This window comes from Falco naumanni, chromosome 6 (assembly GCF_017639655.2).
Source record: "Falco naumanni isolate bFalNau1 chromosome 6, bFalNau1.pat, whole genome shotgun sequence".
Classification (NCBI taxonomy): domain Eukaryota; kingdom Metazoa; phylum Chordata; class Aves; order Falconiformes; family Falconidae; genus Falco; species Falco naumanni.
In genome coordinates, this window is record NC_054059.1 from 16,068,827 (window position 1) to 16,090,746 (window position 21,920).

General features: G+C 37.3%; 1 protein-coding gene across 5 annotated transcripts in view; it reads right to left on the bottom strand.

Annotated features, from left to right (window-relative positions):
• PHF3 (PHD finger protein 3) overlaps window positions 1-21,920 on the bottom strand; it is a 53,547-nt gene that overhangs the window by 24,992 nt on the left and 6,635 nt on the right. Inside the window, exons 1-4 of one of the 5 annotated variants that reach the window (XM_040598782.1) lie at window positions 18,260-18,371; window positions 7,755-7,828; window positions 7,338-7,499; window positions 4,269-6,084 (exon numbers count right to left, since the gene is read on the bottom strand). In XM_040598782.1, coding sequence (XP_040454716.1) covers window positions 4,269-6,084; window positions 7,338-7,479 — 1,958 coding nt within the window. In that variant the 5' untranslated portion in view covers window positions 7,480-7,499; window positions 7,755-7,828; window positions 18,260-18,371. Of the gene's footprint in view, window positions 1-4,268; window positions 6,085-7,337; window positions 7,500-7,754; window positions 7,829-18,259; window positions 18,529-21,920 lie in introns of those variants that run through there. The other 4 variants (XM_040598779.1, XM_040598781.1, XM_040598780.1 and 1 more) reach the window with 4 other exon arrangements.

Sequence of the window (21,920 nt, forward strand, 5' to 3'; positions counted from 1 at the left end):
GCCTAAACTCCAACAGCCTATTAAAAAACCTTACTAGAAACACAGAAATCAAAAGAAGTCACCAGCAACAAATTAAAACGACAAACTTCCCTCAAGACAAAATACCTTCTAGAAAATTTGCTTAGAAACAGAATATCTCAAATTATGTACTATGAATTATTAATCAGAAATTGCTGGAACTTCTTCCATTAAAGAAGACAGAGTGAAGATAAGGGAGACAATCTGCACAACAGCAGTTAGGTTTTGTCTATCTTTACATGGAAGGAGTGAGTTCAGTCCTCCAGCCTGCAACGAACTTGAATATCTACAGTGAAAACTGGAGAAATGTGTAATATGAGCACTTACATTAGAAGGATGCATATAGGAGGAAATCTTACATTAGATTTCTCAATGTCTGCAGATACCATCTTCACCTAGCTCTACACCAAGAAATTAAGGGTTTTTCTTCCTTCAACTATCTTTAAAGATCTCTGATCTGTCTGCCAGAAAAATAAGTACTGTTTGTGACACTTAGTATTTTCAACATCACTTGAACTCATTAAGAAGTTGAGGCAGTAACTTTAGTCTATAACATTTTTCTATGTGATATGCATATCCATACACATACACACATTTCATCTATAGACAGATGAAAATTTATGTGTATATTAAATAATTTATTAGCTCATGAAAAAACACCTGACATCGCTACGGGAATACAATGACAAAGTCAAACAAGTTGAAAGCAATACTATAGTAAGTAGCAACAATAATTCAATCTTTGCACTAAAAACAACCCTGTTTCAGATGTGCTGAAAATTATCAAGTATAAAAAGTTACATCATAATTATGACTTGCCCAGTAACATAGGGCTTAGTTTTCATATGAAAGAATAATTATTTTTTAAGTTATGTTGCAAATGTAAATCTCTGATTGGGAATCAACACAATAAATACATCAAGCAGACAGACTGAAAGATCTAGTCCTAACCACCTACGTTCTGGATAATGAAGATACAGAAAACAATTACATTGCTTCCAGCTTACAAGCATCAAGACAAGTGGAAAACAAAGTATGAACAGTCACTGTTCAAATCTCAGGTGCAAAAGAATGACAATCTATTAACAGTAAAATACACGCAGGCCTCTCATAAAGCAAGACACCTTTAACTTTTAAACCTTTGGGATCATGCAAGTCACATGTTTGTGAACAGGATTCCTCCTTTCCCAGCCATGCATTAATTATTGCATATATTCCTAAAGATACAAGACAACATATAAGTACCATCCTTCTACTGGTCTTCTAGCAGGCACAGTAAGATTACTCTGGGGCTGTGAAGGGCCTATGTAAGCGTCCCCCTTTGGGGATTCTGTACACAAAGTTTGATGAAAGATCTCCACGTTACCTTCAAGCTGAATCAACTTCCTAAGCTTAGCATTACATTACCCACAAGTTTGTGGCTTTGTATTTATTATAGGAAATACAAAAAGGTTCAAGTGACTACTGTTCTGCAGCCTGAATTCCAGATGCATTACATAAACATGACATACTGCAAAGCTCTTATGCACATTATTTCCAATCTCAGGACTGCAACTTCAGTTCAAACTCTTTTCCTGCAAGTGATTTGTACTACAGCATTCATAAAAATTTCCAAAGTTTAAATAACCATAAAACAGCGTATAAACACAAATGTTATTTCAGATCTTAGCATTGCCTCTGACATTTGTTGATCTTGCTGTCATTTGACAATAGTTGCCTCACACTTTTTCTCCTATACAGTGAACAGAGGAAAAAAGGGAAATCAGCAGACCAGCTAGGCTGTTTCAAAAGGCAAATGAAAAAAACCTTATCACTATAGTCAATTTTGATAATTTTGATGTTTTTCCAAATGATGTAAGTGAAATTTATCGTGTCAAGCTTTTTTTTTCTTTTGCACTGTACTGAAAATGTTTTCTTGTTCTTGTACCAATAATTACATAAGTACAAAATGCCAAGGCCCTTGACAAATTTTCATTCCTCTTGTATCTTAATGACATCAAGTGAATCTGAAAGGTTTGAGTTGTTATTTGTAGCATACAATGTAGTATAAAAATAATTTGAACAAGCTGAAACTTCATTTTTAGAACGGTGATAATATGAAGTGCTGGACTGACAGTTTTAAGCCTTCTGTTACTAAGCACGGAGCTCAATAATGCAAGCTTTCTCACTCCACTGATGTGTCTCAGTCACATTCTATATAAAAAAAAAAATCTGTTTATGCTCCAAGCATCTTCCTACATTTAGCAAATCTGATCATTTCCCACTGGAGCTGCTGGCTGTGTCAACAGTTTTCTATTGCAGACACAGGGGGGCAGAGGGAGGAACAACCAACTAATACACCTAAAACTTAACAAGACTGACATGAAATTCAAGATACCCGTAATAACCATCTGTAGCAACTCATGGGCTCTCTCAATCCAACCTCTGCTGGTGAATCGATGATCTTAAAGGTCTTTTCCAACCTGAATGATTCTATGATTATGATTATACAACTCTTCGAGCAGCAGTAAGAGCTACCAATGCAAAATTGGTTTGCTGCATTTAATCCTGTATCAATGCATAGTAAGTATATCTTCTGTAGCTTTACTCTGACCTTATAAACTACAATAAGTAAATTTAGTTCTGCCTCACTGCTGTACCTTCCCAGTACTGCTAAGATCCATTTACTATTAAAAATCAAGACTTTTGGAACTCTAACAAGACATTCAGAACAAGAAGACTCATAGAATGTTTAAAATGTTCACAAAAATACAAAGAAAACAGGATGGGTTCAGTGCAAAGCTTCAATACCAAATTCAATACCAAGCAGTTTAAACCCCAAATATGCATATTTTGCTTTAAAAATATCCACAGAAGCATTTCCGTATCATGAAGCAGCCTTTACAAACTGAAACAATTCACTGAAACACAGGCTACCCATGTACTTCTACAATTGTGATCATACGTGAAATGATAAAAACTAAGGAAATGCAAACTGCATAAAATGAAACACTATAATAGAGGCACAAACGGTAAAGGGGCAGTCCTAATAAAAGAATTTTTAAAAACAAAACCAAACATAACTAGGTTTTGAGTGCCCCTTCAAGCAGACAATTCTACAACCAGGCAAAGCAAACCTAGCATTAATTCTTTTAATAGCACACATTGATGCAGTTACTATAGCTGCACAGTAAATTAATTTTATGTATTTTTTTTTCAAAAATGATATAATAAGTCAGTAAAACTCACAAGGGCTCTTCTTAGATAAAAATTAATGCTATAAAAATCTCAAGCTCCAAAGGTAATTGTTCCATATTTCACGCTGATAGATGAAGTTCTAAAGCACACTCACTGAAAATTAGTATTAAAAGTTTCTCACATAAGCACACTAATCAGAAATGTCTTCAATTTGAAATTGAAAAAAACAACAAAACAAAACACAAAAAAAGGCTTGCAGGTAGAACTGCAACTATGAAAAAATACTTCAATATTAAATCCAGAATAAGAAGTGGTAATAAAGGAATTCTTATTCTTGGCTTGACAGTACATTAGTGAATGGAGTGGCCTTTTTCAGTTCACTTACGGTGTAGAAGAACTTCTGTCACAGAGCAACAACATCAACTTCAGATGCAACCCCATTATTAGCTTTAGTTAAAGGCAATTTTAGATATGACCACACGGAAGTTTTATCTTTTTTTTTTTTTTTTTTTTTTTTTCCCCAAAAATAATGTTCTTCCTACACCCCCCCCCAATTTATTAATCGGGTTACATGAAAGCCTCAAGCAATCATACAAATTGAAAAAAAGCTTGAATCTCTATGTATTAGAATCCCACTTCTATCAGATAAAAGTCACATGTAAACAACTATTTGATTTTTCTGGTCGATGGTGATCCTTCAATTTAAGAGGTCTCTGGAAAGAAGGAAATAACAATCTGGAACACGGACATCTTAGTCTTATTTCTGTTCTATGAAAAAAGTATACATTTAACACTATAACAGAATTACACATTCATCAAAAAAATGTACTCATAACACGTTTCTAGTAAAAAAATTTTGGCTGAACTAGTTTCTAATTTCTAATGCCCAAGCTAAAAGACAAAAACCAGTGTATGAATGCAAAGGAAATTAATTGACAGTATAACACAAACACTTCCATTATAAGGCTATGCCTTTTTGTTTTGGTACCAACAGTATGAAACATTTGGCAAGAGAGGAAAAAAATATATCTTCTGAGACCAACAATAAATTCCTGAGACAAAGCTACACACACCTGTTGCCATGTGGCTTTTTGCAAAAGCCACACTGCTTGTTGGGCACCCAAACATATTTGCCTTCATTAGCAAAGCTATGTTCCAAGCCTTCACGTTTAACAGTTGAAATGTTATCTGGAATGAACAATGGAGGCTCATCAAGTGAAAGACTTTTGCTACTTCTTCTCTGGCGAGGTTGGAGGTTCTTATCAAATCTTTTTGATTTGGTTTTTTCTTTATCATCCTCCTTCAGATGTTCTACAACAGGAGGATCTTTTGTCTCTGCCTCTTCCTTTGTGGAGCTATTTGTTTTCAGCACAGCTGCAATTTGGTGTTTCTGACCCTGGGCTTGCTTCTGACTAAGATTTGAAACGTGCCCTGATAACGAGTGCATGGAGTGGTGGGTATCTTTAGAACAGCTCTGATGAGTAGGAGACTTCTCACTTGCTCTTTGAACAGATGACTTCTGTACTTGCCCAGAAGCCTGGCCTCGGGGTATTTTCTTCAGCGTTGTATTGGTCTGCTTTTTTATGGTCACCCCTGAAACACAGGTCTTTGCTTTTAAACCCAGATCAGACTGTTTCTTCCTAATTTTAACTGGGTTATTTGGATGCTGATGACTCTCTTGCTCATCTGCATTCCGCTTCAAACTTACTGAAGATGGACTGTGAAGACCTGAAACAGTAAGACCAGCTCTTGTTCTTGAACGCATTTCTTGCTGCAGTGTACCCGATTTCTGTCGAGTACTTGCAGTCAGATTTTGCTTATTCTGTATCATAGATTTACTATGCCCAGGCCTAACATTCTTTTCACACTTTGATGAAATGCAAGCTTGTTTATCATCATTCTGAAATTTTGATGTCTCAGAGCCTTCTACTTTAGTACTGCTGATCTGGTGCTGTACATCTTGGCTTGTTTGGCTAAGAACACTGCTTTCTAAAATGCTATTTCCTGGGTCAGCAGAAGTAAAATCTTTGTTTTTTAAGTCTTTATTATCAAACTCTGGACTGTCCAATAGTTTCTCAAAAGAAGTTACAGTTTTCTCCACTCCCTTATCACCATCTACACATTCTGCTATGCATTCCTTTACTGACAATTTATTTTCATCAGAAACTTCCACACTGTGGGAACCTAAACCACTATCAACCCCTTCTACAGAGCTGGACAAATTTGAAAAGGTGTCACAAATTTCACTTGGATTCACGCAAGCACTAGATGGATCATCAGCTTTTCCAGCTACCCCACTCAGATCATGCTCTTCTGTTTTCTTCTCTAATTCTTCTGTTTTATTTTCAGTCTTTTCTGAAGAAGTTTCAGAGCCCGTTGAACCAATTACATCATTTGCCTCATTTTTAACTGCAGTAGTTTCACTAGCGGCAGATACCGAACAAACTGACTCAACATTCTCAGATTCAGTCTTTGTTGCAACCTCTGTTATTTCCTTTGTTTCTCCAGGAGAATTAGAACAGGCTCCTGCTAAATTAGCACAACTTAACTCTTGGGATGTTTCCTCAACTTTTGCTTGCTCAAGGGTTTCAGCCTTTATTTCATTCACCTCTTCAGGACCAGGAAGACATTTTGTATTACTTTGGGATGCTGTTACTGCTGCTGACGTTCCTTCTGTCTGTCCCGATCGTCTTGTACTACGCCTAACTTCTTTAGGCTGCTCTGTTTTCACGGGTGCAGCAACATCTGTCTCTTTAGCTGGACTTCTCTCTTGTTTCTGTCCTGATTTTGGAGCAGATCCACTTTTTACAGATGATTTCTTGGTATTAACAACAGGTGCAACATTTGAACGCTTGGCTAGTGTGCTCTGTCGCAAACTCCGCACTGGTTCTAGGAAGGGGGAAAAAAAAAGAAAAAGTCTTAGCTATACTGCATCCTCCTTTTTTGCAAACACAAGACTTACCTAGAACAGAACTGATTCAGGCTGATTTAGCTTACTGGACATGAAGAGAACTTAAAACGTAGTTGTTTACTGAACTTAAGAGAAAAAAAAACACAAAAAAACCCAACACACACACACACACTCCCTCCAAAAACAAAACCAAAAACGAAAACCCCAACAAATCCAGCTATCTACTTCAAAAGTTATAAACTACTTGCATTTCAATTTTACACTGCCACAGATGGGTTGTAAAAACTCATTATTCCAACGGCTATGAAAGTTCTGAATAGTATGTATAAAATAGAAGTGATAATAAAAAATACAATCAAAACCCACTTTACTTTTCTACCACTCAAATGTTCCTACCTCAGGTAAAAATTGCACAAGTTATATTGTCATTAGAAGTATAGCTATGAAGCTTACAAAGCTTTTAGAAAACATAGTATATAATCTGAGATCCAGTCACATTCTCACTTAATGACATTTCTTACATTTTTTGAACTAAAATTTGAAACCATTCCAGTGCCTTTTTAAAAAGCATATTCATCAGCTTCGTACCACAGGCCCTTATTTAAATTCTGACTTCCTTATTAAGTAATTTTATCTTTTTAACTCAGCTTACTCTAAAGGGGGAAAAAGCAGAGCTGCCAATGACACCCCCAGTTTAACAAGTTAGAAAAACCCTAACCATGATCAATTAGCTACCACACAGAATTTAAATATTTGACTAAAATACATATTAAGCATATTGAAATATTTTGATGAAAGACTTTAGGATGGCAATTACTATAACCTAATTTAAAACAAAAAGAAAACACACAAAAATAAATTGATTTCAAATTTTAATTTGAAATAAAGAGACATGCTAACTTAACATTCCAATGCTGTTTGCAAATCCACTATGTTTTTGTTGGTGAAGAACTAAGTGCTAATCTGATGCAGGTAAAGGGATCAAAATCTCAAAAATTAGTTTAAGGACCACAGCCTGTAAGGAAGCCATCAAACATTTATCAGAGAGGAATTAAAATTCAATAGTCCCCTATGGATGCTGACTTCTAGCTGCAGTGTATAAAAAAGGAAGTGTCTGTACTTGAATTCACACAACCTAACAGCAGAGCTTTACTTTCAGTTTATAAATTGGGGGTGAGGGGTGGGTAGAATTATAAAAATGTGCAAACTACACCATCTATTGAATGATCACCTTGTGCCATTAAACGTGGTGATTTTCTTGGTGATGTGACTGATGTTTCTTCACAACGGCTCCTCAAATTCCTGTTAGGTAATACAAGCTCATCATCATCAATGGTGTCGTTTCCACTCTCTTTAACTCCTCCTTCGTCCATAATATCATCAAGACCAACAACTGGAAAAAACAAACAAACAATACAGAGCCTAAAACTTAAAATGATCAAAAAATGTTGCAGCTGTAATGCTGAACAAGACAGGGGAAGAGACAGGGAAAAATAAATTGGCCATCTAAAAACAAACAAAAGGAGGGAGAAAATGAAGAAAGGCAAGACAGAAAATTCCCATGTGAGGCAGTTTCAGTGTAGAAGAAGCTATCACCCAAAGCTTAAAATTTCTGTAGATAGTCCTTACAGCTTTTTGGTGGACTCACATTTTTATTGTTTTTTTGCCACAGGAAGGTCCCCAGTCTTAGAGGATCAGCTGTCCCTCACTGTCCCTTCCCACCTAAGAAAAAGTGAAGAAAGGTAAACAGCAGAAAGAGCTGATCCAGAAGTGCAGAGTTTAAAATCACAGTTTTCTCACAGGATACAATTTTAAAACTCTAAGTCCCACCCAACATCACATATTTGCATCTGCAGCCCCTTTTGGGAAGAACACTGAGCGCAGCATGCACTAGTCTCCCAGGACAGTCAGAGAACATTTTCTTTGTTGAATTCCTATCCTCCACCAACCTGAGAAGGATCCCAGAGGTTGCTCCTGAAAATAGGTTTCCTAAAAGGCAGTCAGGCCACTGCACCAGCAATTCTCCTCACTTTCTCTAAGTTTGGTTCTGCAATGGTAGCCTCTCCTATCCCAAGACCCTACGTGTGATTAATGAATCCTGGTCCCTGTGGGATGCAAAATTTGTGAGATCAAGCCAAACACCCAACTGATTTTACAAAACATGTAGGAGGGTCTGACAAATACAACACAGACTCCAAACAAATGACTATGCCTACTTTTCACTATTCAGGCACCCACCTACCTACCTAGAAGTACTTTTAAAATAAACCAACTTACATGAAAGAATTAAGGTATCTAAAAATTTCTAACAATTGCTTATTAAAATGTATTAATTTAAATAAGTTTTATCTTAGAAATCAAAATAAGAAGTTAATAGAAATCCAAAATTGTTAGAATTTTTAGACAGCCTCAGAAAACCTGTCAATTCCTGCTCCTTTTCAAGTCTGACGCTACTGCAAGTTAAAAAAAAAAAAAATCAGGCTTTTGTAAAGACACTACAATAATGAGCATACTTTTAAAATAACAAAAAATGGAAGTTGTAAAACACTGCTAAAGCCAAAGAGTGAAGAATAATCAAGTCTATCAAGACAGTAATTCAATCCACAACCACCTGTCATGAAGAATTTAGAAAGAAAAAAACCACAAACATAACCAAGCAAATTGTTAATTTTGAAGTATTAGAAAGATTTTAAACAGCCTCTTAAGGAAGGCTGACCTTGGCACCAGGTAATCAGACACTGGACTTTCATACTTAGATTGCTACCAGAAGCTAAAAGCTAGGAGTTTCCTGAGCTGACAATTTATCTTTTTTTACTCATTTATTTTAACCATAATTTTTAGTTACTGCATCGTATACATCAGTTCACAGGAAAGGTGTGCTTCCAGAAATTACTGGCCACTTTTGCTTTCCAGCCCACATGGCAATCTTTATGCCTGTGAGTGTGTACATATATACACAGACAGCAGACACAAGCTGCACAAGACTGATAATGCTGGTCTTACTCCCCTCATCCAAATGTTTCTTAATCACTTATTTGCTACAAGCTACATACTGGGGAAAACAACACAATGGCAAAAAGATGGCACTGTAACTGCCTTGTTATTTTCCCCTAAGTATCTAATACTGGTCACTGTCCAAGATGGAAAGCTGAACCAGATGGACCCTCACCCTTACTCTGGCTGCCCATTCTCATGTTCTCAAAGACTATGTCCTCCTGACAGCTCTGCACTTTGGTATTAGTGTTCTCACTGAAAAGTCTTCCTACAAACTGTGGAACTGGTATTCAGGAACAGGCTGTGACAAAAGAGACTCCTTTCAGACCCTCTCCCGCTTCTTCAGTGTAGATCTAAACTACCAAGCTACTGAAAACATGACAAATAACAACTACTTGGACAACTTCTGAAACAGCTCTGGAGCAGACTTCAGGGCTGCCATTAGAGCCTTGGGTTTTACTATGTTTGTGCTCAAGTTATTGAATTTATACAGCCTCCTTTATTAATAACAAAAGGGACACATTCAGTCTACTATTGACAGACAGTTTGAAATATTAGAATTAAAGTATTTTCATACTTACAAGACTCTGTGCTGTAGCTTTAATTTTACAGAGGAATTTGAAGCACAGAATCTTGCTAATTTCAAACCACCTGAGCTATAACTCGGCTAGTACAGCCCCATGAGGCCCCTGGATGAGGACCATTCGACACAGACCCTGCTGGGAAGAGAAAAAGTGACAGAGAATAGTAATAGGTACAGAGGAGACTAGGAAATTAAATTATGAAAGAGAAGGGGAGGTAGAGAAACCGCATTGGGAAAAGTAAACCCAAAAAAGCAAAACCAGAAAGAACTAAAGAGATATAGGTGATCTTAATAACAAATATCTAAAGATTACATCAGTAATAAATATAAAACTCAAGGCTGAAGGATAAAGAAAAAAAAAAAAACAAAAATAAAGAAAAACACATATCAGAATAGATAAAGTTGTATACCCCTGTAAAACTGAACAAGCTGCAAATAAGGAAAATAAGAGTCACGTTCAACATATACTGGAAGAGGTACACTGGCCTTCAAATCAACATTTAGTCTCTCCACTACTTGTATTTAAATTTCCACACTACTGTGCTATGCTACCGACTTATTTTTATATATGTTATACAATAGTAGAATAACACACAGTAAAAATAGTTTAATTGTAAATTTAAAGTACAATATTCCATGTCTTTAAAAAAAAGCATGACTTTCTTAATTCTTCAGCAATGTAAAACTGAGGAAAACAAGCCTTACTTGCTGGCGGAAGAGGAGGGAAGGAGAAGAAAATACTTCTAAAACATCATCAAAATCTTTGACATTTGTAAATCTTCATTAACATATGTCTTCCCTTGATTATCATCAGGCAAAATCAGACAGAAATATTCAGGGTTTTGACACACTGGGCAAGTTAAACCTCAAGTGCAGACAAATTTATTTTCTGTAGGCATTAGCCCTGATTTTCTTTTTCTTTGCTAACCACACATTGTAAGTGCTATGTCCACATGAATCATGCTAACAGCAGGACTGAGCAAGTCCATGGCAGATTCCATATTTTACTTCTACATGCATCACAAATTACATGGGAATGGTTGAACATTTTAGAATTTCTGCTATGTTATATGTGGATGATAACAAAGAAACCTAACATCATACTTCAATGAAAAGAACAGTAACAGTCTAAAGCAGTAACTAACATGTCAGTAAGCCTTAAGAAGAGCTAATAAACTCTAAGAAAGCAATTAAACTTACACACTGATACTGAAAAATATCATGAAGTCTCAAGACTGTAAATTAAGATAGTATAGTTTATATGAAAACCTTTTTCCTAGTAACATTTGTGATACATATGCTCATTAAACAGAATTTAAAGTGTTCTTTGTTAGAAAAAATATTTTCAAGAGAAATTAGGTCACTGATGATATAACTTACATAAGAAAACACCAAATTCAAACTGTTTTACAGATGTTTTCCTGTAAGCCTGTAACCTGCTTAACCGCAAATTTGCCTGAGAGTACCCTGTAGTGACTGCCCAGTGCAAGAAAAGAATCATACTAAGTACCATGTGAAATACTAACTAAACATTTACTCCCATTCTCCACTAAACTCTTACACTGTAAAGCAGGAATTTTACTGTCTTTAGAATGAAAACATGTGAAAATCAATTAGGATTAACAAACAATACAGCATGTATCTTAACAGAGGACTGAATTCCCGTTTTAAGAAAAGATGGATTTACATCACAGGCCCACTGATTTGTTAGTCGCAGGAGCCTGTTACTTTGGAAATCAAAGAGTAGTAGAGCACAAATTTCAAAAACAAAGTAAAACCACAGCATCATCCCAAGCACATTAAATCAAATTGCTATTTTATTAAGAAAAGAGCCTTTACATGAGCTCTGTGATTTGTAAATATATAAACTGCCTTGCAAATCCTATTACAGATCCAGGTTCTCTCCATCTATAATATTGAGCCAAAGGAATAAATAACTAAAGTCTTCAGGAGGATCTAAAATGGGGAAAACTGGTTGCTTGTTACCTACAAACAGAAAAGCATGAAAAAAAGCATAAAAAAAAAAAAGTCCAGGTTCACAATACATACATTTCATACACGGAAGTTACTACCTTTGTCACAAGACACTGTGCAACTGTTCACATGGACAGGCTTGGAGGAAGGATGGCATGACGTAGTAAGAAAACTGAGAGAAACAACTGTATACCCAATTTTGGGTTGCAGTCTGAAGGTTACAGTCAGAATTACTTCACATGCAGGAGGAAAAATACATGTACATTTGGCTTTATTGAAAAAAGCCTGAAATGGCTAACCCTGCCAAACAGAACACTATGTGTAGTCAGAACAATTGGTTTGACTCTAAAGCAGGGGTCCTCGAACTACGGCCCGCGGGCCAGATGCGGCCCCCCAGAGTCCTCCATCTGGCCCCCAGTATTTACAGAACCCCCCGCCCCCCACCACCAGGGTTTGGGGGGGGGGGGGGGGGGGGGGGGAAACCAAGCAGCCGCAGATGACCTCCTGCTACTTCATCCCAACGCCGGCCCTCTGCTTAAAAAGTTTGAGAACCCCTGCTCTAAAGATTCAATAGGTGATCATGATTTCAGCAGAGGTAGTGCTGCTTTCAACAGTACTCATGAAAACACAGCCTGAAACTAGAAAGAACAGACTGTACTTGGGGGAAAACACTTTCCCAGCAGCAATCCAAAGGGACAGGAAAAAAGAGGGCAATTAAAGAGATGTCCCTAACAGCCTTTGTACACTCTCATTGGGTCAGTCTTCCTCATCATTTATGAAAAATATCTGATTTTGATAAACATATCTAATAAACTAAATAGGTTCAAAGTTTGATTTTATTATGAAATCCAGAAATGTCTCCAGATGATATGAAATTCAAATTCCATTCCCTCTATTACTTGTATAATAAATCAAACTGCCCCAGCAAATGACATCCTGAATAGCTACAGAATTCATGGTAGCTGAGAAATACCAATTTAGTATGAATGCTGGTTATTTCCTTCACTGGCATGTGACCAGTCTGACCTTCTATGCTCTAAAGCTTATAAAATTAGCGGATAAACTTCCAGCATGTCTTCCAGCAAGAAATAACAGAACAAAGTAGAAAACTTATCACTAGAGTACCATCCAAAGTGGAAAAAAGGTGTTGCTCTCAAGTGTTATGTCCTATCTTAAACTCCACCGTTTCCATTTCTGATCAAAGAATTGCTCACAAAGGGGGGAAGCAACCCCAAACGCACATATCCACACCCACCTACACCACCTAAACATTAAAGACACCCAAGAGCTGTTCTACATAATCTGCTCTCCTGTGTTGGTCACTCAGTTCTTGGAAGAATAGTCACCTGACCACACCGATGAACAGAAGCACACAGACCCCTAAAACTTGATATGGGGCACTCCTAATGGTTTTAACAACTTGGGTTTCATTTAACTCTCGAAGGTCTCATTTTGTCAAATTCTGTCCTCTTAAACGGCAAAGCAAGCAGCTGTATCAATTTCCACTATCGACGCTAGGTCTTTCTGCTAATACCTACCTCAGGACAGTAAAAGGCCTCCATTATGACCAAGTTCCTACGAGCTGCAGTGAATAATAAGACCTGTGCATGGCTTGTACTAATCCAAAACTTCCTAACTGTGCTATAAGAGCAGCAATTTGTTCAGACTCCACAAACCAGCAACTCAACTACCTTTACAGTTAGTAGTCACTCTTCACAAACGCATCCTAAAAGGATTTCAGCACAACATCTGTAATTTGACCCATACCCTTTTCAGCTTCCAAGCGGGTCATAAAAAGTTACTTCTACCTCTGCTCAAACCCATTATCAGGATCGCCTGAAGAATCCTGTCTTCTCTAAACATGTAACTGTTCAACCAAAGCTGAGCAAGACAACCCTATTCTATTACTCAGTGGCAATCACAGAGCAAGCTCAGAGTAGACAAAGACCAATCATGTCACCTAGCTGAAGAAACTATTTAGATTCAGCACAAACCGAACTCAGGCCGTGAGTGAGTCTGTGAACAAGACGTGAACGTCTCTGGTACAGATACAGTTCTTCCTATGAACAGACAGGCAACAGACAGCTATTCTCATGCTCCTTGCTATTTCTCATACACCAGTACTGCTGACAATAAGACGTTCAGCACAGGAAAGACATGGACCTGTTGCAGCAGGTCCAAAGGAGGGCCACTAAAGTTATCAAGAGGGATGGAACACCTCTCCTATGAAGAAAGGCTGAGAGGGTTGGAGTTGTTCGTCCCGGAGAAGAAAAGGCTCCAGGGAGATTTTTTTGCGGCCTTTCAACACTTAAACAAGGCTTATAAAAAAAGATGGGGACAGACTTTTTAGCAGGGTCTGTTGCAATAGGACAAGGGGTAATGGTTTTAAACTAAAAAAGTCTAGACTCAAACTAGACAGAAGGAAAAAAAAAATTACAATGAGAACGGGTGACACACTGGAACAAGTTTCCCAGAGAGGTGGTGGATGCTCCATCCCTGGAAACATTCAAAGTCAGGTTGGATGGGGCTCTGAGCAACCTGATCTAGTTGAAGATGTCCCTGCTCACTGCAGGGGGGTTGGACTACATGACCATTAAAGGTCCCTTCCAACCCAAACAATTTTATGATTCTATGCTACTATCCTCCCCAAGAGAAGCATTTATAATCCAATTTACAAAGCTTGCATTTTCTGGATAGATGCCTCTAACAAGCAATGACTGGAAATCAAACTTCAACTCACAAAAATCTACGTGTTTCTGCCTTACAAACAAGTACTTGAACTGTTCAAAGGACATAAAACTGACTGCCTACCAGTATCCATCCCATACAGTCAAATTATTAGTAATACACCATAAAAAAGGCTTAGTATTAACAAAAAGCTTAGTTCATGTTGAATGATGTGCAATACAAACCTTAAAGCTGAGCAATGCAGATGCAATGTCGATTAGTAATAACACTGGGTTAGGCCTGTAAATAACGCCCAGCAAGAACTAATGTCAATGCAGCAGTAAGAAAAAGAGCAGCAAACAAACCCACACTCAAAACCAACTTAAAAGCAAGAGAGAATGGGTTCATCGATAAAAAGGCCTGATCTCCAAAGTAAGCAAGCAAAAATGTTGTCACAATCCTGAGAAATCTGGTATGTGAGTAAGCAGGCCTGAAAAAAGCCTTTCTCAAAGCTTCCGCCACTCACGTGTACTCAGGTTCACGCAATAAATTTCTTATTTAGAACAGGGTGCAAGTTCTTTAGGTTGAATACATATAAAGATAGTATCTTGATTTGTGCATAGGCTTACAAATACTCTTGAACTCTGCTCAGACCAGGCCTTCAAAGTAGTATCGGTGAGCCATGCCTTCTGCTCCTCCATTTTCTCTGAGACCTAATACCATTTTAGCCAAATCACCTCCTCAGTCCAACTATTTTCACTTCTATCTCTTCAGCTTGCTCACAACAATCAAATAAGCTGTAGCATGAAATCTTTACCACTTTGAAAACTGGACAGGACCTGGTTTCAGCTGGGCCAGAGTTAATTTTCTTCTTAGTAGCTGGTGCAGTGCTGTGTTTTGGATTTGGTGTGAGAACAATGCTGACAGCACACGGATGGTTTTGGTTGTTGCTGGGTGATGGTTATAAGTTAACAAGGACTTCTCGGTTTCTTGGGCCCTGCTAGCATGAGGGCTGGAGGGGCATGGGGAAAGTGGGAGGGGACACAGCCAGAACAGCTGACCCCAACTAGCTACAGGGATATTTCATACCATATGACATTGTGCTGAGCATATATAAGGTGGAAGAAGGAGGAGGAAGGGGGGACATTCAGACTTATGGTGTTTGTCTTCTCGAGTAACCGTTACGCATGCTGGAGCCCTGCTTTCCTGGGGATGGCTGAACACCTGCCTGCCCATGGGAAGTAGTGAATGCACTCCTTGCTTTGCTTCGCTTGCGTCTGTGGCTTTTGCTTTACCTATTTTGTCTTTATCTCAACCCAGGAGTTTTCATACTTTTACTCTTCCAGTCCTCTCTCCCATCCCACTGTGGGGGGAGCGACTGAGCAGCTGTGTGGGGCTTAGTCGCCAGCCAAGATTAAACCACAACCAATGTTCAAGTTATTCATGGAGCAGCAAACATGATAAATCTGTCCTTTGCTGACTCTCTGAACTAATTTTCACAAGCATTTTGCTCCTTTTCTTAAACTGTTATGTGGTCTAGGCATGGGTTATGCAAAATACTATTTGAAGGTCTAAAATAAATTGTGCTAAATAAATTTGTGCCTCTGGAAAAAATGAACTCTTTTCCTCAGGAATGAAATCAAGAGTGTAAGAAAAACCACCATCTACCATTTCAGTACTTCCTAGGTCTTGCCCTGCTCAACATAAATAGATAACAACAAGTGTACCTAAACCTAGTAAAACCTTACTGAAAATATATTTTCCTAGGTACACTTCTAACCCTAGTGAAAGTTTAAGTGAAGAGCCAATAACTAACCATTCTGTTGCCATACTGCTTAATGCACTACAGAATAAATTCACAGTGAGATCCTACTCAGGATCAGAATACAGCAAACCATCATTCTACATGGCACACCAACAGTGTAACTCTAAGGATGTAATTACAGTAAGTTTTTTGGGGAGAGTTATGCTTTTTTCTCTTTTCTTAGACAAACTGATGTTGGGATAGAGATGAGCTTTCACACATACTGTCTGGAAAAAACAGTATGGGTAATTCTTACCAAGGGTACTATCATCTTGCACGACTCACTACATTCTTACCAGCAGACTATGTAAACTGTGTTAGATCACTAACAGTCTCAGACAAATCAAATAAATCACAAGCTATATGAGTACTCAAGGAATAAAGACAAGCAAAGTAACTTTGCTTCTAATTGATAATTGTTTTTCTCAACTAAAAAACTATAAATACGTACTGCAGTCCTACCATCATCCCAGAATAAGGACAGTTCTTATTAAGATCTATAAAGAACAAGCAACACCAAAAATATTTCATGTGCTTTCGGATACCTACTATATTAATTCCAAATTGCATGTTTTAATTTACTTACTGAAGCATGGCTCTGCTCTTGCTTTCTGATTTTAAAACAAAACATTAAACTCATGATCTCAGCATAAATACAATTAGTTTTTATTCCCTTAGTCTGCAGACAACCTGAAATAGTAGCCCCAAGTAAATGACTTAGCTCACTTATTTTAACAGACCTTAAAAATTAACTGTCATTATTTAACTACCAATAGTACGAATTATTGCACTGCTGATCACTTTTTAGAAGAAGTATGTGCCAAAAAGCCCCCAAAAGTCTCTCTGTAACTTTTAAAATATCCAGTTGTACCCTATGAGTTAATTCAAAAATTTCAGATGCAGTAGAGGTTTACTGAATGATGCACAGGATGCAGTGTGAAACAAGAATCTGCACCACCGTTTTACTGGAAATAAGGAGAAAATTTAGAGGAGGAATTTAGTTTAGCTGTGTACACTGTACAGCTTTATGCACATTAAGAGCAATGTTTTTTGTTTTGTGGGATCCAGACAAAAATGTGTAAGGATACAGACTAAAGCAAGAATAAAGAAAAACATTAAGGATGGCCTCAAATAATGTTTCACTAAAGAGGTAAAAAGATCAAATATCTTGTTTTGGCTTTGTAGTTCACATTTTTATCACGTCACTCAGTATCACCTTCGATTTATGATTTTCCATATTGTAAGACCATTTAATTTACTGAAGGTGAAAATTTCGTCTGTTAGTAGAAACAAAATACACATTGTATTAGGAAAGTGGTAGGATTTTCAATGTTCATAAAGTTCATTAAAAAAAATAATGATATAATCAAAGTTATTTGCATTACAACACTTTTTCAGTAATGAAGCTAAAAGATTTATTATTAACTTCAAGTGAAATAAAAAATTAAGCACAGAGTATATCTTTGGCTCTTACATCAAATTCAGTGTAATTATTCCAACTACTCATCAATATAAATAATTTTAGGGACTGGATCACCTTTTTTGTTATCTTCCAAAACTATTCCACAACCCCTAAGATTATTTTTTATTTAAAACTCTGCTCTAAATTGGTTCCAAAGTAGGTGTTTCCAAACAGCAACAAAATTGTATTAAGATTCCAAGGTTTTGTTTGAAGCCAACCAAAGCAAAACGTCTAGAATCTGGTATCAGCTCAGTAGCAGGAAGGCCTAGCGCTAACAGAATAACCCTGAGGTCAGAGCAGTCATTTGTGCAACTCTCATGCTTCTGTTGCTACTGCAGAACACTACATTTCTTGAAAACAACTAGCAACTTCACTGATGAGGCACAGCACTTACACTAAACAAATCATACCTTCAATTGGGAATAATTTGCAAGTACTCAAGACAAAGTCTAAATTACTTCTGATCCAGATTAGAAGCCTTCCTCTACTGTTATGCAACAAAGTTAAAAAGAACTGCACAGTTTACATGCCAGGCATGCAAGCAGTGCAACAAAAAGGGCAGGAAGGAGACAGAAATCCCAAATTATTATTTCTACATTACAAAAAAAGGGTTGGTACTAGAGTATAACTGTATTTTAAATTGTAATCTTAAAAAATCATAAGATTTACCTGTTGAACAAGGCATCTGGAAATTGGGATCATTGCTATCCAAAACAGGCAAACAGAACTGGGCACTTGCAGATCCTAGCATAGGATCCTTATCGCTGAGCATGTTCTTCAGCGAATCCTCTAAGACATTTTGACTTGTACTAAAATCCTCACAGACTTCATTCTCCAGGTTGGATCCTAGAAATAGGGCATCATCTAAGTGTTCAGTAGGAATTAAATGGTTAAATGTATCAACTATATCCATGAAGACTCCTGTGTGTCTTTCAGCCCTATAGAAAGACAAGAAAAATACCATAAGAAAATAAGCTACAAATTGTAAAACACCTAAGAAACCAGCAAATTTTTGGCTGTTCTGTTTTATAAAGAATGCTTAAGGTATTTTAGAATTGTAACCAAAAAAAAAAAAAAAAACCCACACCTGCTTAGGCCTCAGTATGGCCCACTGCATATCTAAAAATCAAATCTCTAACTTACTGTTTTTAAAAGAAATTCCATGCTAAGTTAATATAAACTCTGCTATCAGCATCAGTGTGATGCCACTTCTACAGAGTGTGTATAACACAGGTATATGAAACACCTCCTTTCTAAAACTTGTTTAAACCTTAACCAACCCAAGGGGCGGGATACCAGAGGGAAGGGGGAATGAAGAACAAGCAAACCTGGTTAGCAGCACTGCAAGCGCACATCTCTCTTCACCTTTAAATGTAAAAATGTGAGATCAGCTTCCACTAACATCAGTGAAAGGAGCCTGCCATACCAGGCCCAAACCTGAGAAGGGCTGTATTTCCATTTACAGAGGAACTACCAAGTACTTCATAGCAAGTAACTATTTTTAGGCAGCAAGGCCTTATCCCTATTATTTTTCACCTATCATTACATTCAATAAAATTACAGACATTTTATATGAAAATCTGACTTCAATCAAGTATATGAGAATTCTAAGCTGGCTTCAAAATGGCCAGAAACCTTTTATAAACTTCAGTTTTGAAGTTTTACCTAAACTTAAGGAATTGTATTCGGAGATGGTACCAACATTTTACAAGAAGCGATTCCTTATTTTCTAGATCACTTCTTTGCAATACAGCAGAAGCGCAACTATTGCAGCAGAGATTCAACTCATAAGAACATATAACTCCACAAAAGAATGTAAAAAAAAAAAAGTCGACAAATTGTTTCTTCAGAAGTTTAGTGTAAGCGTATACTTAAGAGTGAAGAGAGATAATTATAATAAATATGGTCATGGAGGCAAGGAAAATGAAGTAGTGCAGTGTAGTGCCTGGCTTAATTTGGCATACAGGAAAACGTGGGAGACACCAGTTTTGGCACACGCAAAGCTGTTCACCTTTTTGGAAACAGAAAAAGGACATACATTCTCTTGTGCTCCTTCCTTCATCATCATCCTCCCACACACGAGACAGGATTTTTTTTTAAGAAACACATTAATTAAAGGAAAAGGAGAAGTGAGACAGAGTTTGTAGTGCTTGAATTAGTTTCCAGATCCCTGTTCCAGCAACCTGACACTGAATAAATCCAGTACCTACTCATGCTTACTAGAACTGTAAGTATGCTCACATTTACAGCACATTTCTGTTAGTAATCAATGGGGAAAATCCTAGCCATACGCATGTAAGAGTTCAGCTACAATTTCAAACCTATTTATGCAATTTATTCAATTTCACAAATTTACAAAAACTATAGGTGAGCATGTAACCTTTTTCATTTTGTTTTGCCTTTTTGAAAACATGGCAATCTTTCTCCCTTCTGCCATAGGGCAGCTCAGAAGAAAAGAAAACAAAAGCAATGGTCAGGTATGGCACTATGCCTCTGCAGAACATGTCTACAGTATCTACAAGCTAACTGACAAAACAGTTCAATACTCAATGTCCTACTGAGCAAACAACCAGCAAGAAAGGCTAAATCAGGTGTATTTACTAAGTAAGTAACAAACTCACACAGCAGCAGGTGCTATAATTTGAAAGCTCCCTCACCAAACATGGACTATTTTTATCAAGCAATGCAGTGCATCTACATATACACCATACTAACTAGCAACTATAGCACTCCACGTTCTTTTCAGAGTTGTCAACATTTCCAAATGTGGCAACAGATAAAACAGCAAATTATTGGAGGAAGTGCTACACTGCACTGTATAATTTATTTTTATTATGCCGTGTGGTTACAACAGTCTGATACTATACAGAATAAAATACAAGAGCTGCAGTGGCTCAAAGTAAGAAAATAATTATAACTGCCCCAATCCAGTACTTTAAACCTTCCTGTAATGGCAGGTTTTTTTGTATTGGCATCACACAAGCACTGGAGTAACAGACACAGAATAAAATAATGGTGGAGCCTGACACTAAAACGTGCCAATGACACTGCAATAGAACCCTCGTAAATTACTGTAAGAAACCTTCTATATTCAAAATTAAAGAGTGGCAGGGGCATTGAACACGTTTACAATAATGTATCTCAGGATTTTTTATGGATATGAAGGGAACATTTAAATAATTGTTGCTCAAACATTGCTGTTACCAAAGCAATGCTGACCACTTCATTAAGAGCAGTGTTAAGTAGCAAAGCTTGAGCAAAATACTACCTCTTGCTACAAAAATCACTGCTGAGAAATTAAAAAAAAAATAATCTCTGTCTTCAGCAATGTCATGAAAAAAGAATGTCTCCAGTTTTGCAAGACTACCATGCAGCCACTCGGAACACTAAAAACACTGTAGAATAACTGTCAAAGCAACTATACATGCAATGGTCACAGCCACCTTCAACAACACCTAACTATCTAGCAGAGAAAATTCAAGAGGAATTTCATCAAAAGTTTTATTTCTGGAGCATGAGTCTATGATCAAGTATAAGTTCTATCCAAATTTTGCATCAAAATGTCACTGCAAGAATATAAACAAGGTAGTTTTGCATAAAAATCCTACGACAACAAAATTTGTTCTACAATTTTTGAAACAGAGAGGTTATCCTAGTAAAGCACGTGAAATCAAAGTTTTGGTTTAGCTGGTTCAAGAAACTACTGTTCAGTTCTTTGCATAACTTGTACAGTACCAAGTTCAGGAAGTTTTTTCTAGCACTACTAATTTAACTGTGACATGAAGTGTAGAATCTGTGGGACTAACAATGGAAGATACACTTCTTGCTAGACAGCCAACTGTTAGAAACAGTTGCTACAAACAAAAAAATATTCTTCCCTTACACAATGCCTACAACGCATGAGTTTTCAACAGTTTATTTTACATTTGTAACACTCTGAACACCAGGAAAAATAGCCAGAGGTGTAGGTGAAACCACAGTTGAGTTTTTAATGGTCACTTATTTCGAAAGGCAACTCAAACTGGTCAGAGAAGGAATCTGTTGTTCCCCTTGAACACAGCTGTGTCCTCGACTTGAACTCTGAAGGCCAGTGGCTTGGCATCACTCACAGCAAAAGTGCACATACCCCGTGTACTCCCATAGTGCAGTAACTCAAGTGTTCCCACTGAGTAGTTAATCAGAAGCAACAGAATACAAAGTCTCATGTACGGAAAACCAGTGACAAGAGGAGCAGAGCATTCAGGAAGAAGGCAAAGAAGCAAATGACAGGAGGTAGTCTCAGACAGGTTCAGTCTGAACAGATGAAAACTCTCCCACCTGCTGGCTCCTA